The sequence below is a fragment of the Hirundo rustica genome, chromosome 3 (assembly GCF_015227805.2).
Source record: "Hirundo rustica isolate bHirRus1 chromosome 3, bHirRus1.pri.v3, whole genome shotgun sequence".
Classification (NCBI taxonomy): Eukaryota; Metazoa; Chordata; class Aves; order Passeriformes; family Hirundinidae; genus Hirundo; species Hirundo rustica.
Window position 1 is genome coordinate 95,850,537 of NC_053452.1, and position 18,218 is coordinate 95,868,754.

At 38.7% G+C, this 18,218-nt stretch overlaps 1 protein-coding gene across 3 annotated transcripts in view; it reads right to left on the minus strand.

Moving 5' to 3' along the window:
* Positions 1-7,271: 7,271 nt before the first annotated feature.
* The window catches only part of ARHGEF10 (Rho guanine nucleotide exchange factor 10), a 110,463-nt gene continuing 99,516 nt past the window's right edge, over positions 7,272-18,218 (minus strand). For all 3 annotated transcript variants that reach the window (XM_040058581.2, XM_040058582.2, XM_040058580.2), the window contains 2 exons: positions 13,113-13,235; positions 7,272-11,146 (listed from right to left, as the gene is read on the minus strand). In XM_040058581.2, the coding sequence (XP_039914515.1) occupies positions 10,632-11,146; positions 13,113-13,235 (638 nt within the window). In that variant the 3' untranslated portion in view covers positions 7,272-10,631. The remainder of the gene's footprint in view (positions 11,147-13,112; positions 13,236-18,218) is intronic.

Genomic DNA, 18,218 nt, shown 5'->3' on the forward strand with positions numbered 1-18,218 from the left:
TATCCTTGCTGTTTCATGTTACTTTAAATACCGTATAATTTGACACTAAAATTAGACGACTGATACAGCTATCAGAGATTATTTTCACTTTTAAAATCTCCGTTGTTCTGTTTCTCTGTGGAGTATTGTCTCTCCTTAAAGTGCCTGACTTCCGTTCATACTGATGAGAGTTATGTGACTGTGGCAGCAATACACTATCTGAGATCATTTGAGATCATTCTGACTCATGCTTTCTGAATACATGACAATTTTAACCACTACTGGATTTTCTTAGCTTCTCTTCAGGTTTACTTGCCACATCACATTCCAGTATGAGCTTACACAGAGGTGTCTGAGTTTTAGTTTGTGGAGACAATTTGAAAACCAGTGGTGGGTAGGAAGTAGCCTATTGTGTTTTTATGGGCCATACTTGCCCCTGTGGCTAGAGCCAGCAGAAGACCTAACAAAATTCAATTCCCATGGAGATCCTAGCCTGAGAAGTCAGGTAGCACTTGGCTGTTACAGACTTCATCTTTTACCCTCACTGAACGTTGCCAGAAGCAGAACAAGTAAAATCAATTTTGCTTTATGAAAGTTTAGCTTTGGGCAGCAATTTCCTAACTTTGTAACTCAGTCTACTTTCTTCCCACCAAGTTTCTTTACAGTTCCCCATGCCCCTTTGTCATTAAACCCATTAGTGAAAACAAATATAAAAGAGTTGCTGCCCTCTTAGCATAACTTTTGCAAAATACTGCTGCTCTATGGATCATAGGCCAGGATACTTGCCAGGGAGAATAAGGCTGCTCATCAATTTGCCTCACAGTTTCTCACAGAAGTGGAGGTGATGAAAAAACTGGGACACCCATTGTACAAATCATCTGTTTTAGTTGCTTGATTTCCCTACTTAACCTGAGTTCCCTAGGCTGCATTTATAATTAATGTACAGGAATAACTATGTCTGAAGGGCAATTTTTCTCACCTATCTTTGACATCTTATCTTAGGATGAGGTGAATCATCCTTTGGTATTTCTTATTTTTCTCCATTAACTGTACAGTCAGACTGGTACAGCTATAGAAAATATTTAAATGCCTGAATTACATGAGATGAATCATTGTTCCAATGTAGAAAAGACCACGTCCTAAAGAAATCAGGTATCACACAATTTACATGATACATAGTTTGGTGTCTGGCATTTATTTCTGTAGCCCAACTGACAGGGACAGATATTCAAGGGGACTGGTAGGTTGTTGTAATGCTGCTACTGGCCATCAGGACTTGCTGAGATCCTGTTTTCTGCAAGGGGCAGTTAGCCTGGGGCAACAACAGTAGAGTGCTGAGTAGAGGCAGGAAGGGAAGCATTTGCTGTGCTCTGTCCCAGAAACCTCAGGTGGCCCCTGCCCAGTCACATACAGCAGACTTCCTTCTGCACACGCAGCCCATGCCCTGTGTCTGTCATGTACCAGCAGGGGTGCTCAGCAATAAAAAGGAAACACAGTTTGGAACAAAAGATTTTTATCAAGTGTTTCTCTGGTTAAAAAGAAAAAAAAAAAAATCCAATTGAAGAAATAGTAGTGGGAAGGTTTTTTCATCTCACGCCCCTTTCTATTTAATCCGCATCAAGCAAAATAAAGTATTCCTTCTAGAAGGCATAATACTGCAATGTCTCCAGTGCAGAAACAGGCAATAGTGCTGAATGCCTTTCTCATGATAGGGTCACCAAACAGCATCCTGATCCAGAGCACATCTGCTCAGAGCTTATCAGGGCCATGCTCTTCCAGGGCAAAGTAATATATTTCTTTTTTTCCTCCCACTGGCTGCACCAGCAGCTCCATTGCTGCCATTCCCAGCTTGGAGGCTGTCTTGCAGGATTGGGCTGTCGTGGTAGCTGGAGCAAATGCACAGTTCCTCAGCCAAAATTAGCCAGTAGGTCACATCAAAAATTAATCATCCTAATCTCAGGTGGTTGATTCTTGGCAGAACTTCTCATTAAAGGAGGTCAGGAATAATTTAACCAAATAATTATTTTATCCAGATGAAATACTCACTCCACATCCTATGAATCAAGAAGCTTTAAGCCTTCCTAGATAACAGGCTCAGAGTGCAGGTCTCAGCATATGCAAGCTAGCTTCTATAAGTAAGCAAAGTAGAATCCTGCAGATAGTGCACCCATGGCAGCATGAGGCTGCATATGGGTCCATGCTCAATTATTTACCCATATAATTAAGTGGGCTTTGCAGCCTTTGCTCACTGAGTCCGTCACATTGTGGGTACATGTCCAGCATGTACGCTAGGCAGCACTGGTACGTCTGCACAGACTTGCCACCAGTGTCTTTGCACATGCCAAGCTGTTGGTAGGCTATTTTTAGTTTTCTGGGTTGGTTGTTGGGGAGTTTTTTTGTGATTTAGATTGGCACAAAGATGTATTGAAAAAATAAATGTTGCAGCATCAAAATTTTGTAACAGATAATAGTTGAAACTTGCTGGTATTCCTTCTGTGAATAGATACAGGAGTATCAGATACATAGTGGTAGTAGCTGATGTGTATGGTCCCTATAGTGCCCAGAGATCCGCTTCATGGCTAGAAGCCAACATCTAAAACCAAAACAGAACAGAGAAAAGAAAACCTGGCTTCTTTTTCTCGTCCCGTGTTTCACAGCTGAACACTCCTGTGTGAAATCTTCTTGGTGGTATAATACAACAACCTTAAGGATTGGTTTGATGGATTTGCTGGATAGCAGTTGGATTATTCTCAATAAAATAGTCATTTCTGCTGAGCAAAGATGCCTAAAATACATTTTTTATATTTGGAATACAAAACCTATACATGCTGTATACATGTTACATGATATGTTGTATATATCTGATGCAGGGCCAAGCTCATCTGCCTGTAATATTTTTTCACACATTCCTGTAATACACCCAGATAGCAGAATTGGAAGAAAAATGCTGGTTGCCCCATGAGGGTTATCCGCTTGTAGCAGATAGAGCCTTATAGTTGTAAGGAAAAACAAATCATAAAGATTTCTTCAGCATTGGTTTGCATACTTCTGTGCGCCAGAGACAAATCAATATTGCTTTTGATTTAAGATAAAAGCAGCATAAAGAAAAATACCTTATTAACACAGACTTCTGCCACCGAAGAGAGTGTTCTGAATAGGTGGAGCACCTTTTCATGAGATTGAAAGCATCTGATAAGGGTAAAAGATGGGGAATACACAGCATTTACTTAGATGAGCAATTGAGAAAATGTGCACATCATCCCCTAATTTGCTAAAAATAAAACCCAAAAGAATTAAACAACAACAACAAAAAACCCCACCAAAACAACCCTACTTTTGTTCTTTACATTGCTGAATTTATCTCGTCATTTCTTCCCAGCCATAATCAGCCACAGAATGTTCCCATCGCCTCTCATCTAAATGTCTATGACTATGGCCTGTGAGCAAAATACCTCATTATTTGTACATTTCTCCCCACATGCCATATGGAATGTTATCATGTGTTGGTGTAGGCTATAACTAGCTTTGCTCCCCTGAAAGGGAAGGAAAGGACTGGCACATGGATCCTACCTGATACGGCCTCACGGTGTGTGTCTGTAACCTTCTGAAGTGCTCTGGAGCTCAGCAGTGCAGATGTAGCTTAAGTTAACTGATGGTGTCAGTGGCTTGTGATCAGGATTGAAAGCATCACAGGCTGCTCTGTGCAACACTGCAGAAGAGTGGCTGCTCTTACAAATCTTGGGGGTAATCCTCCTCATTAATGCACACAATCTGTGCTACCCAACTCTACAGAAAAAGAAATCTCCTTAGAAAGGGAACATGAAAAAGCATTTAGCTAGTGTAGTCTGGCGGGCATGATCTGCAACTTGAAGTACATACAGATAGAGAAGACCAGAAAAGCCCACAGGAAACAATTTAAATGATTTGATTTGGAAGGTGTGAGCGAATGCAGTTTTTGTACCCACACTAAAGGTGATCCTGATGCTCAAGTTGAAACCCAGAGAGTTTCTCTCCAATGTGAAAAAAAGAGAAAGGAAAAATGAAACTTCAGTAGCTCTGTGTCCGGTTGTGTCCCCGCTCCGGGTGGGAGCTAACCGCCAGCTAGCTCGGGTCAACACAGACACAAAGTTTCCAGTTCGTTTTGGCTTCCCGGCTTGGCAGCTGGACTCAAAGGTGACAGTCAACAGCAGCAGAAGAGAAAAGGCTGGCTCTCAGCTTAGCAGGTTAAAGGATGTTTATTAGCAGAGATCTCCAAGCTCCGAGGCGAGCGGCTCGGAGCTTCCAGGCTGAGAACCCCGCGGCTGAGAGATTCTAGGTGGAGAACCCAGAGGCTGAGAGAGTTTCCAGGCTGAGAACCTGGCGGCTGAGAGCTTCCAGGCTGAGAACCTGGCGGCTGAGAGCTTCTAGGTGGAGAACCCAGCGGCTGAGAGAGCTTGCTCCTCCCTCCCACCCCCTATAAGCGGGGGAGGGTCCCAGGGAGGATACAAAAAAGACCACAAATCAGGGGTTTCAGGGGGTAACAAGGTGTGCCCACCCCCAAGCTTCAGACCACTAAAATCCAGAGCCAATGGAATTTCCCCCAGGCTACCTATCACATGAAGCCCTCTGCCGGAGATTTCACAATCTGGGAGGGACCCCGGGAGTGATAGGCAAGCTGCCCCAGAGAGGGGGGTTGGGGCAGAGGGGATGTTACATGTCATGTGAGGTATGGGATGATTGACACAAAACACCTTATTATACAGACAACACAAAAGGGATACAGAATTGGGGATACAGTGAAACGAACCATAACATAAACTTCTTACAAAAATCTAATAAAACAGTTCTGCACCACCACAGCTCTGTAGCTAAGTTTTTTTGAATTTTAAACCATACTTGTTATCTGCATTTGGGCATTTAAGATACAGAGGTTTCGGTGGAAATCAGGTACTTCAGTGCTTTGAGAAAGATCAGCTGGAGGCTCAACTGAACTTTTGATGTCAAAATACTCCTGAAATTGCATTTCCAGTAAATCCTTACAATGATTTCATCTCCCCCAAGGGGTGTCATTTTAATCCTAGGTGTTCTGGCTCATCTTGAAGGTTGGGGCACACACTAATGATACCTGTGATTATCACTGGAGTATAACAATATGTACAACTGTAGAACTTGCAGTTCTGCTGTTAAGGCCTGTTTTGCTGGAGGAAAAAAATCCCCTTGAACACCTTTGAAGGTCATGCTGTGAAAGACTAACTGCTTTATAGTGTGGTTTATGGAGCTTGGCCAAAGCACTTGAAGCGCTTTTGGTCATATATCAGCATTGTTGTATTTCAAATGGAGTCAACACAGTAAATCTTCATTTGCTAGGAAATTTTCAGATCCTTTCATCTGAAGCTGTTTCAGTGTTGCTTTGTTGACTCTTTGTTTTAGGAGGAAAAAAGCATTTCTGGCAGTTTGGTATCCGGGGATGTATTTAAAGAAAATGCTATTAATCAAATAAGCACAATTACAAGGCAGCAGAAACTAATTCTGAAAAATCTTGAGACAGATTTCTCAAATTGAACAGCAGATAAATCTGGCAGTGTGCACGCTGCATTTGTGAGGAAACAGGATGTAGATTCTACATCCAGCGATAAAGCCCCTAAATCTTAAAAGATACAGGAAGTAGACCAGAATTTTGAGCTGTGGCATGGTGCAAGTAGCTGATGAACCATCCCAGATTAACAGTGGCACTCTTCATACCAGCTTGGTACCTGTATGGTACGTGTCAAGTCTATGCTAGTAGGTATTTCTGTCTCCTGACAGGTGCCAAGGTCCAGACTGCTAGGAAAGCAGAAAGAAGGTTGTATGGATACATGTAAGGCTGCATCAGTATCAAGCAACTAGAGGCAGAAAGCCTATTCTACAAATGGCACCACACAATTTACATCCACATAGTTAATCAGTCCCTAAAATATAGCAGGTAAGTGGCTTTACCAGTGCTGTCTGATGGGAGCAGCCCAGGCCAGGCTCAACGCCAGCAGCTAATTTCTATCCGTGATCACAGCTCAGTGCTCCAGTCATCACCCCAGTCCTGACCAGTTTACTCCACAGACATTTTCCACCACCACATGTACAGGACACCTGAGAGGAGTTTGTTTAAAGGACTAATCATGGGCTTAGAGAGCAGCAATGGCTTTAATCTGTGTGCTTTTACAGACTCATCATATAGCTTCAAGTCAGGCCAGTGCTTTTCAACTTATTTTCTTCCTAGCTACAGATACTCATCTGCCTTCTTAACAGGACTATTATTATGTGAAGTATTATTACTATGAAGCTATGTAAAGTAATCTAAAAATACTGTTATCAGCTCCATGGTATCACTCATTGCAATACAGGCTAACTCATGCAGAACCCTCCATTACAGCTGCACCTTCCAAACGACTGGTATTTCTCACCTGCAAATCCATTTTACAAAAAGCAATTTGTCTATATGCAGTTAGAAAATTAAATAGGATGGAAGAGAGAGGAACAGTGAAGTTTAAGCACTGGACTACAGTTCAGGAAACCCTTCCCAGTATACAGGCCTCTCTCAAGGAGGCAGTAAGCAATTTTAGCCCTCAGATTGTCACCATAAATAATGAACTGTAAATTCCCATTGGGACAGTCTCCAGGTGTGCACAGGTATCCTGTGCACGTATGATTTGGTGTTTTTCAGAAGCATGTATTAAAGAGATGTGATATAAAGCCAGGAGCAAAAAGGCAGGCTTTCCTAGCTACCAAAGAATTCTCAATAACTCCTCTTGTTTGTTTATACTAGAACAGGTACACTCAAAAAGGCTATTGCTGAGTCTGATAAATACAAGTCTCTGTATTTAAATACAACCATGGGATCATGTGTGTATCCTTTAGGGCAGATTAATTAGAAAGACTTGACTGTTAGCAACTGAAAATTAATTTCCTCTCTTAAAGCCTTTGCTCTGCAATACTAATTTTCAAAATTAATGCTTCTCATTTTTATGCAGCATGCAGCATCCAAGTGCTGATGCTTACCCCACATAGCTTAGTAGAAATTCTACTGCTTAGACAGTATTTCGGTCCATTAATACAGTAATTAAACCTTATAATAAATGACTGCATAATTTTCAGAAACTGCATTTGGTGGCATTTAAATTGTAGAAATAAAAAACTAAAAAAAATGAATCTTTGTCATCCCAACCACATATCGTATTTTCTCTTGCATGAGTCCATTAATATGTATGTATTATTCATTAACGCATGACCCAAATTCTAGCCTTCCAGTTGAAATTACAATCCAAGATGTTCTTCTGAAGTTAGTTTTTATCATATTTTTTATTCAACATATTTCTCAATTTATACTTTAAACATAAATACACAAGTTTTATGGCTCATGTTACAAAAGACACTACTATGTGTTAGAAAACATAGATAGACTATATTGTAGTGGTTACATTTTGCTCCCCTTTTTTCCTATTATTTTCATAACTTCTATTAATCTAGACAAGCAGTATCAGAAAGCAAAATCCAACCTCCAAGCAGCACAGTCTACATCAGCTATAAGGACTATTTGCCAGCTGTAAGAGAAACTTTGGTTCCTGCCTGTTTTCATAGTAAGATAATACCAGTAAGTTGCATGTCAAAAAGAAACATTGCACCTTGTGCTCAGTTACTAAAATCTAGTTCATGACAATATGTATTTTTAAAGACAGACATAAAACTTCTCTTTTGCTTTACATCTTAGTAAGATAAATATATAGGTACTTTCAAAATAGGGGAATTGAATGAGGGACCCATTCTTTTCTTACAGAAGTCACTGGCAAAACTCCAGTGTACTCTCAGAAGAGCACATTTGTACTTTGTTTTTACTGTGCTATTGGCAGAACTGAAGAAAATTACATTTAAACTGACAGGATAAATGTCTCTTTACAACTCTCAAGAATTACTATTGGAGGATCCTGTAATAACACCATGCATAGATTTCCAGTTGAGTGTGTGGTGGACTCTACCTACTGCTCCTAGTGATCAAGATCCATCAGGAAGTAGATGTGATTCACCAGTCCTGAAGGCAGGGATGTGGAACACCGTGCCCAAGGAGCATGTGAAACAAAACCTGTGGTCTTTTTGCTGCAGCGTAGGCAAGGGATACTAGATTATATTTGCTTTATACACAGAAGAATCTTTTAACTTGTTTTTCAGTATACATACATTAAACTGCACAATGTAGTACTTCCACACAGTGGGCAAAGAGCAGCTCCCAGGGCATAGCTATGGAAGAGTATAGAAAATGAAACAGGCCTTGATTTCTCAAGCCAGGGGAGCCTAGGCAGTAGGTCTGGGAGGAGAAGAAAGGTTTGGGGAAATGTTGCCAGCTGCCTGGCTTAGAGGCACTCTGCTTTTTTCCTATTTTTTTTTTTTTTTTCCCAACAGGACTCAAGCCAACACTAAGCCTATGCCAACACTGACAATACTCAACTGAAGTTGCAAGACACAGCAAAAACCATGGAATAAAAGCACAAAACAGTAATGAAGATCCTAACCCTACAATCTAATCTGTAACAAGTATCCTTTGTGACTCATTGAAATCCATGCTGCTATGGCTCAGTGGAGGAAGTGGGCAAAGCCTCTGAAATCAGGATGCATACCTGATTTTGAAATGCCTATTTTGGTGCCAGGCAAAGACTGCCTTCACCAACATTCCCTCTGTCCCATTCACTGGTGTCAGGCATCAGGGAAGACCTGATGTTAGTCCAGTTCTCAGCCAGCCTACGCTCTGATTTGGGGGTCACCTTGATAGAGGTTTGCTTTTTAAAGCAGACGAGACTGAAAATTTTAGACGTACACAAATCTGCTGCAAAATAAAGAAAATAAATTTCAGCAACATTAAAAAAACCCCAACTCTACTGCTATATCCAACAAAACACCTCAGTCTCTTGTACTGTTTGCCTTGAAACAGCACATGCTGGGAAACACTGCCATTGTGGTTGATAGTGATTTAAACTAGGCAGATTGAAACAAAACGTAGTGGAATCAAGGCTTTGAATTAAAAGTAGCCGAAATCATTTCAGGGCAAATCACCCTCTTACTGGGATAATAACGGTACCAAAGTACCCAGAAGTTTTACTTGATTCTAGTCAATGCATATATCTGACAGATGTTCTACTTCAGCTATACTTAAATGGCATTTTACTGAACTGATGGACAGTATTGGAGTTCTAAACAAAGCTGAAATTTAATCATTCTACTTTCTCTGTATTTCAGCCTACTGACGAGGGAAAAGAATGTTTCCAGTGACTCTATTCAACAAGTTATCTGCATCAAACAGATTTTGACTGAAGGATGTGTCTCATCACCATTTCTGGCAATGTCTTTATGAGCTGAAGCCTTTGTCTTGTATTTCACGTGTACAGAGTGCAACAGGCAATTTCAGTACGAATCCCAAATTCAAAGTTTCCTTTGGAAATACATCAATTCATTAATAAAACATTGATTAGGTCCCTGCTTAGAATTCATCCTTTCAACAGTACCAAAGCAACAACTTGTCCATCTGAGGGAATGAAGCTGTGCACCCCACTTCCCCAATACCCATATACAGGACTTTGCTCTGCTGAATCTGGGTGAAAAGAAGCACTCGCCACTCAGGTATGACCATATCTCTGCTCTTGCTGCTGCACTGTGACATTATTTGATAGATGCTTGCCTGGGGACACCGCACAACTCAGCTAATGTAGGACTTACAGTGATTACCTTCACCTCCTATAGACATTCCTATATTAGTATATATCTTCCCAATTAATGACTTAATTAATAACTTCATGATTCATTTACTGGTTGTGCATGCCTCTTTAAAAATGTTACAATCCATGTTTAGTTTTGATCTTGAGTTGCAGAGGATGTGTTAGCAGCACTACAATGCACAGCTGTCCTGTATCTGTATTTTCTATTTGCCCGAAGTCATCACATCCTTGCAACTTTCTGTATAACAAAAACAAGTCCCATACACATTGCACCTACCAAGAAAATTAATGTGACTTTTGTACTGCAACATTTCTAATAATCCTAAACATTAGAAATCATTATTTTAAAAAATCTATGTTCTATGTTGAAATAAATACTGATTAATTAGATTAGCCAGTTTTGTTCCAACCGAACTCTGGTTTGTGGAATGAAGTTTTAAACTATTGTAATTCTTGCCAAATTAATATTAGCTCACATTAGACTACTTATTATTTAAAAATATTTGCTAATTTGTTAAGATCTACTTTCCATACAATATGTCACTGGAAACAACTGATTTATGTAAGCAGAAACCAGCATGAGACATAGCATGTCTTCCTCACCTTCCCTAAGTGCTATAAGAACATAATTAAGATATTTATAAATGTGAGTATAAATAAGGTAAGAGATTCTAAAACCATTTAAAAGTCCCTAACAGTTCCTTTTTTTTCTAAGTATCAAAGACAGCACCAATAACTAAACTTTTTCCAATACTCTAACACTGCAGAATGTTCTAAGTATGTGAAGACTGTCTTGCACCCTAAGTCCTGTGGGCCAAGCCTAGTGAAATTGCTCCCAGGTGTATAAAGTCCATCTGCTTGGGTCCTAAGCTGGCATTAGCCACCAAAGGATATCACACTTTTTTTTTAGTAGCAAAACCGATCTTGGATTTTGCTCAGTTAGATATTTAATAGTGGGATTTGCCAGACCATCACTGAAGACACTAGTTCATCTTGTCGCTGCTGCTTGGTCTTCTTATTCACTCTTCTGTGTCCTTGGCCACCAGAAATTACTAACACTGAACTTGCTTTCATTCTCTTAGATTTCTGTCTTTTACTTCTAAATGAGATATTTTGATCCTTCAAAAGCTCATAAATATTACTGTCCTCTGGTCTGTGTTCTAGGGAACTTGATCCATGAGACAAAGTAAGGGATCCAGAAGATGATGACAAGTCACTTCTTTGTGCAATGGACCCTGCTGAATCCCCCAGCCAAACTGCAGTGTCCTGGGCGTTACTAAGGGAGGAGCCCGGTCTTTCACTGTGCAGAATGTTCTTTTGGTCATCGTCCTTAGGTTCTGAGCCAGAAGGAAGATTATGTCTCAATTTGTTTCTGTTCTTCTTGTTTATAGATGTAGCTGTTACAAGAAACTTGACTGGGCTATTGTGTGCATGGTATGACACCATTCCCCTTCCTAGAGCCAAAAGAAAAGACACAATTAAAGAACATTAGTTCCCAGACCACAGTGTTCTACCATAATTAGTTCATGAAATTTGCTCAGAATAGCAAGACTCTCGAAGCCCTATTATATGTATCCACTCTTTCACAATGTGTGGACACTATTTAGAGAAAAAAATATGTACAAAAACAGTTCTACCACAAGTGGTTCAGGACCACTAAATTAGCTGAAATATGGCATATGAACTCTAGATGATGTACTGTTGTGCTCTGTTCTCACAACAGCAGGAGAACAGTAGTACTGCTGACTTTTTAGCTGGCAACACAAATGTAACACTGAGTTTTCTCCAGTAATCCCCACATATTTTGTGTACCCCAAATCAATCCTCTTCTACCTCTGTACCTCTCCAGAACAGCATAAGAACATCTGTTTCATTGCAACAGACCCATCCACACTGAACAACAGGAACTAAAACTCATCCTTCTAGTTGTCTAGCTACCATTACAGATTTATAAGGAATTGACTGAACAATCTTTTTTTTTCTTTTTTTTTTCCTTTTTTTTTTTTTAAAGTATTTAATCAGTGAAATATTGGTGGTACAAGGAAGATTTACACAGTGCAAATCATTAGAATGTATGAAAAACAAATTTCACATGAATCATTAGATTCATGTATGAAAAACAAATTGAGACACTGTAACAGTATCAATAGATGTGCCTCTTACAGCAAGAAAAGGGAGAAAAAGAATTGAATTCTACCAAGTAAGCTACAATATGAAAAAGAACTAGGCTAGCAAGGGGAAAAGCCCATAAACCTTACAAATTACAACATCCATCCCTAACTCCCAAATGTATTTCACATTATAAGAAAACACATTCTGCTTTTACAGGAAGCACAATCATAAAAAGATGAATTATTGCTATTGGAAACATAATGGGGAAAAGCCACAGTTCTAAAATTCAAAACAGAGTTATCAATGGCTATAAAAACAGATCTCTAAATGTAATGTTGCTAGATCTGTGAAACCTGACAAATCTTCATCCCAGATAAATGCAAGAATATATGCATAAACCAAAATAATAAAAACAGAAAATGGAAGAATGAGATTTTTTGATTCTGCAGCTATGCATATTCTTGTAATTGCATTGACTTTCACCTATGATAGGTTCCAGATTTTTACAAAGCATTTATCCCGTGTCATACCAAATTATTGCTGCGTATTTTGCTGAACACAGAGGATTTCATTTTCATTTTGTGAAGTTACATAAGCTTCTCCCCCCCCGGAGGAAGCTGCAAACAGCTTGCCTCAAAATCTGCCAACTTCTCTCTGCAACACAGAAGCTTGAGCAGAATTCTGCATCCAAAACATTGGGGAAAAGCCCCTATTAAACACACTTTTAAAACCTTGCTTCTGGTAGTAGCTTAAACATTAGTAGAGTGATACAGCAGCATTCGTATGTTTGTATTTCAAAGGGGGTCATATGAAAGTAACCCATAAATGCATCTCTCCAAAATGCAAAAATCTTGACCACTGTTAAAAAACTGAAATATATATTCTCATATATTCATAAGTCTCCAGTTTGGGGGAAAAGGGAACACAACCAGTTTATTCAATAACCAGTTAGACAACATGATCATGTTTCAGTATCTGTGTCTCTAAACCTAATGCATCTATTTTCCCTAAATCTAGAAAAAAAACCTGTCTGCACTCTTCTCATTTCCATATATTTGGCTGTACTCTGAGAGGATTAATGCCTATTTCCTAAAGAAAAAACAGTTGTCCCCTCTCAAACAACTGAGACAAAACTAGACAAGTACCTGGATAATACTGTAAAGCTTGGAAAGAACAACAAATATAATTTCATCACACAGCTCTAACTTTTATCTAAACAATACATATAATTTGGCAGGTTCACTTAAGTTACTGACAGAAGAGAAGTGACATCTTCAGTACTCCATCTGTTTGAGAAATTTCACTCACCAGTTACTTTGGGAATCCCTTGCAAGCGTGGCACTGGTAACGCTACTATTATACCCAGGTTTGTTCCAACCAGCAATAACCCATGGCACACCAGGAGGCTGGTCACAGAGACACGCTGCTGCCCTGTGGAGTTTAGCAAGTGCTCTGTTACTGAACAGTGATGATCTTTGCCTAGATCAAAGCAACTTCAGGCAAACACAATCAGCCGTACCATCTCAATTCAGCAAAGCACTCATCACAAAGGCAAATATTTTGCTGGATTATGGAATTACACTTTACATACATGACAATTTAAATATTATTGAACTTCTGAAACATTCTGCCCTAAACCTCTGAACCACAGCATCTAAAGGTAGACTGTCTCTACAAATGTGCTTTTATTCCCAATAATAAAACTGAAAGGCATTTCACTTCACAATACTCAGTAACACAGTAGACTCAAGACTCAAGCCTGTTCACATTACTTTTTTCTCCTAGTTTTTAATCTGAGAAACTCTGTCAGAAGTGCTGTGTCCACCTGTCTAACTTTAGGCCCCCACATACAAGAATGCACTGGCACTGGCATATTGGAAGAAGTCCAGTGGAAAGCAACCAAGATGATCGGGAGACTGGAGATATTAAAGGCAGTGCTGCCTGCACCTACCTGATGGAAGGGTGCACAGAAGACAGTCAGACTATTCACATGTGCACAGTGATACAATAAGACACAACATGCTCAAATTTAGAGAATGGGAAAATTGTATTCTATGCAGGGAAAAGCTGCATCACCATAAAGGTGGTCAAAAACAGCAGTGGGTTGCTCAGAGAGTTTGTGGGATCTCCATCCTATCCAAAAATAATAAAAATTTGGCTGGACAAGACCTTGACCAACCAGGTCTAATCAGGCCTTCTTCATGAAGGATGAACAAGACAGCCTCCAGAGTAAGTTCTAATCAAAATTACTCTATGATTCTATGGTTTTCTGTTTACAGCATTGCTAGTTTTCCAATGAAAACAAAGTAATTTTTCCTTGAAATGCTGACTAAAAATATGTTTGATTCAGTTTAGATAGATTTGCAAAATGTCCTTGACAAGTTTCAGAAACAGAAACCATGATCTGCCCAAACTTTTGCCCAAGCTTATGGGGAGGAGCATTTAAACTCTGCTCAAAGCTCAAAGAGTTTCAGGTTCAAAACATGTACATTTTTGTATGTATTATTAATTGTACATGTAAGAGAACAGTAATTCCACCTTCATCACAGCTCTCAAGCTGTGAATCACTTCATTAGTAGGTCAAGAATTTGAATTCCATGTTTGATTTGACTTGAGTGAACCCTCCTGTTCAGCACTTTGGAGAAGGATCTTAATTATGGTGTTTCACAAATGAATGCATTTTGTGTCCTGCCCCTTGAAGCTGAGCTAATTAACATCCAAGAATATATGAATTACAGACTCACTAGGAAAGCAGGGAAGGAGCATTTTGACAGTCGCCCAAAGCACTTGACTGGAAAAGAGGAGGCAGACCACAGTCCAAGTCTTTCCTCACAGAACTTTACAAAACCAAAATATTAACCCAGCAATGGTGAGTTTTAAGAAGCTCACACAGGGTCAGATCTGGAATCCAGGGTCTGTCTGCTTAAAAGCATATCCTGAAAGGCACAATGATTAGGTCAACCTGGTGAGGTGCAACAAGAACAAGTAAGTTTAAAAGTCTCCATCTACTTGTGCAGACCTTCAGAGGCTCCTGTGTTCAATTCCATGAACTAAAGGTGTTTATACGGGTAGAATGCATCATCCATCCTCAGCTAAATAAGCAAGGATGGTCTATGTGGTACACAAATTACAAATCTTTTGAAGTTTACCTTTTCAATGGGCTTGTTTAGTTGGGTTTGCTGTTAGAGGTTTTGTTTTGGCTTTTTGAGATACTAATGGGATTAATTTAGTTTCCAAAACAAAGCACACAAGGCACTCCTTCAGCACAAAAGAAATCCCAACAGTAATGCCCAAACACCCCTGTGTTCTGGAGTTTTCAACAATCAGTATTTGAATTCTGTGATTTAGAGCTCAGGCTTGCCCAAGTTATTTATGACATGTGAGTCTTCTCCTATCACTTGTGCCACAGCAAGTGGAAGCTAAGGTTAACTTAACTTAGAGCTTGTTTTACCAACTACAGAAATACTTGAGAACAATTTTTTAACTTTTGATAATATTAAAAGCTCTAAGTGCACTGTTGCCTCTCATTCCCCTGCAGAAGCAAGATGTACCTATTTTTAAATAATAGAACTTTAATGTTTTTTAAGCATTTAAAAGATAACATTATATTCATGATTTCATACTCCAAACCTGAAGCAACTTTTATACAGTAGTTTTTACCTGGCAAATACATGCTACTGTTTCCATAGGTAAAAACAGCAAATTATCAGCCAGCAACTTAGAATCTTAAACACTGAACACAACCTAAAGCATGAAACAGCTACAGCAAGGTCAAAACAAAAATTGTTTGCTGTGAAATCTGGGAAAAGCAGGAAACATCTGCATCTGAGAAGATACTTTGAAATAACCTAAAACAACTAAAAGTCTACAGAGAGAGATTAAAAAACCCGTAACTTAAAATATTAATTTATGTGCTGGCCAAGATTTGAAATCATACTTAACTTTGTTATTTTCTTTTTGTTTTGATATATTTCAAATTCAGAGAGAAACAGTCAATCCAATTCCCCAGAACGTATTATGCAATAAGCAGACAAATTAGCAAGTTAAGAAGTGAAAATGATAAACATAGATTCCAAAACAATAAAATACTCATCTTTAAATAGCAACTTCTATCTCACACTGTTCCAATGAGGAAAAAAATGTTAAAACTTGTAAAATAATCTGACCAAGATCTTGACTTTACAAGGACTGAAGCCAATAATTAAGCGTATGATCTACTATTTGTTCATCATTCTCAGGTCTCCATTACAACAACCACCAGAGCTGGATAACTCCACATAGAATTGAACAGAATTCAACCCTAAGTAGGTGCAAGGATATTGCTACATATCCTGTTACATGGCCATACTGCACTTAAAATGTAAAAAACCAGCCCACTGTACAGATCTGTTGGGCTGACCTATTTCTCATCTTTTTATTATTTCCTAGAAGTGATCATAAAGCACTGCCTTTCATGGTCTGGCACCTGGCAGGGTGGGAAAAAAGCAAGCTGTAAAGCCTCATAGTAGAGTTGATTTTCCACAGAGAGGAAATGATACTTTTTTCTTTGCTTTTGCCATCTGTTTCCAGGAAACACACATGCCATTAGATGATATAGGGATATAAACAGAATACAGCAAGTTAAGCAGAAATCATCTCTGTTAAACAGGTAACCTGTCATCATCCACATGAGAAATGAAGTATCAAGGTCACGGTAATTACAGCAGTCTCTTTAAAAGGGCAAATTCTTTTAGAGCCAAGAGCAAAAACATGTTTAAGGATGTTCTTTAATAAAATACTGACTGTGACTAGGAAAAAACAAGTGGTCTGTTCACGTACAGTATGATTTTTTTTGGTGTGAGCCATGTCAAAGGCTGGTGAAAAACTGCCTTTGTTGATCCTTCAGCTACACATCACAAACATTTAAGCATAAACTTGCTCTACAAATTACTTATGTTGCACTAATGAAGTGTGTGTATTTGTCTTCAAATGTTAATAGATTTCTCTATTCTCTGTTCTGAGATTTCTCCTAAGAACAAAATTGGGGAAATTTAATGTTATGAGAACTCATTATTAAGGTTATGAGATGCTCTGCTTAGTTACTGTAGTTATCTTTTAAGTACAGTACTGTAACTCACAGTAACCATTCCTAACGGTGACAATATGTTTTTCTTTTACTTGTACTGTATAACAACAAAAAAAATTCATTAACTTAATGAAGCAACATTCCTCCTATTTACATTACTTTAAGTCAAGACAGAGATGACATCTTTAAATCAAATAGTCTAATTGGGCCACTATTACATATTGTTACTACTAAAATCCTGGGGAAAGAAGCCCAGGTTCTTCAAAGTTATACAAAGATCTTGCCTTTTTAAATCTCTCTTCTTAAGACTCTTAGCAATACTTTTATAACAATTTCTTCTCTCATTTCAACACCACTTGAATTTTTACTTATCTGTTATTTCTGCATATTAAGGAACTTCTGCTGAATTTCAGAAAGCTAACAGAGCTGTTTCCTTTAGAATTAAACATCGTAAAAATCTCACATGAAGGCAAATACATATATTGTAAGTACACAGCTATTTCACCATGCTGTAATTCAGTTTCACTTTGTTGGTGTTTTATCTCAGTACATACTACACAGAACTTGATTTATTCTTTAGCTCCTTTTAGTTCCAAAACTGCTGCCTTAGTCCTTACTGCTGCTTTATTATGTAAACCTCCTACTACTCTGTCTTTTAGCTTTTGTTGTTGCAGCATTTTTTGAGATAATATAAACAGGCCTGAGACTGCTGCTAAATAATTGAAATTCAGTTCATTTTTAGAAAGGAGTCTCCCTTTGAACATTTGCTGTAATAATGTCCTGCTCCTGAAATAACCTTCCATTTCCTTTCACTGGTGTGCTTTCTGTGGAGATTGAGGAAAAAAATAAAAGAGGAACTAAAGTGGGTAAGAATGACACCAAGCAGCTATAATTAGCTAAAACTTTTTTACAAAAATAATGGCATATCAGCAGTTTTATTGCCATGGCAATGAACACAAAGCAAATTTTTAAAATATTTTTATATGCCAAAAATACATATAAGAGAGGTCTTACTTCCCTTTTCCCCTCCACTATGAACAGCAGAACATACTAGAAGTTAATCTTTTACAACTGATCTTGACTTTTTTGCACGATTTTGATGAATTCAACCGAATTATCTATTTAAAGGCACGTGATTTGCTGCCGTTCAGTGCTGGGGCTACAGTCAAACACCACACGTAAAAAGCACCCCGTCTAGAACATGACAGACAGACACAATTTATAATTGAGATTATTGCAAAGCTAATACCATCGGTAAGAAAACATCGTAAGAAGACTGAGACTGAGAAAGTGAAGCATTTTTGATGTAAGATTTATACCTAACTCTTGTGAGAATATAAATATAATCT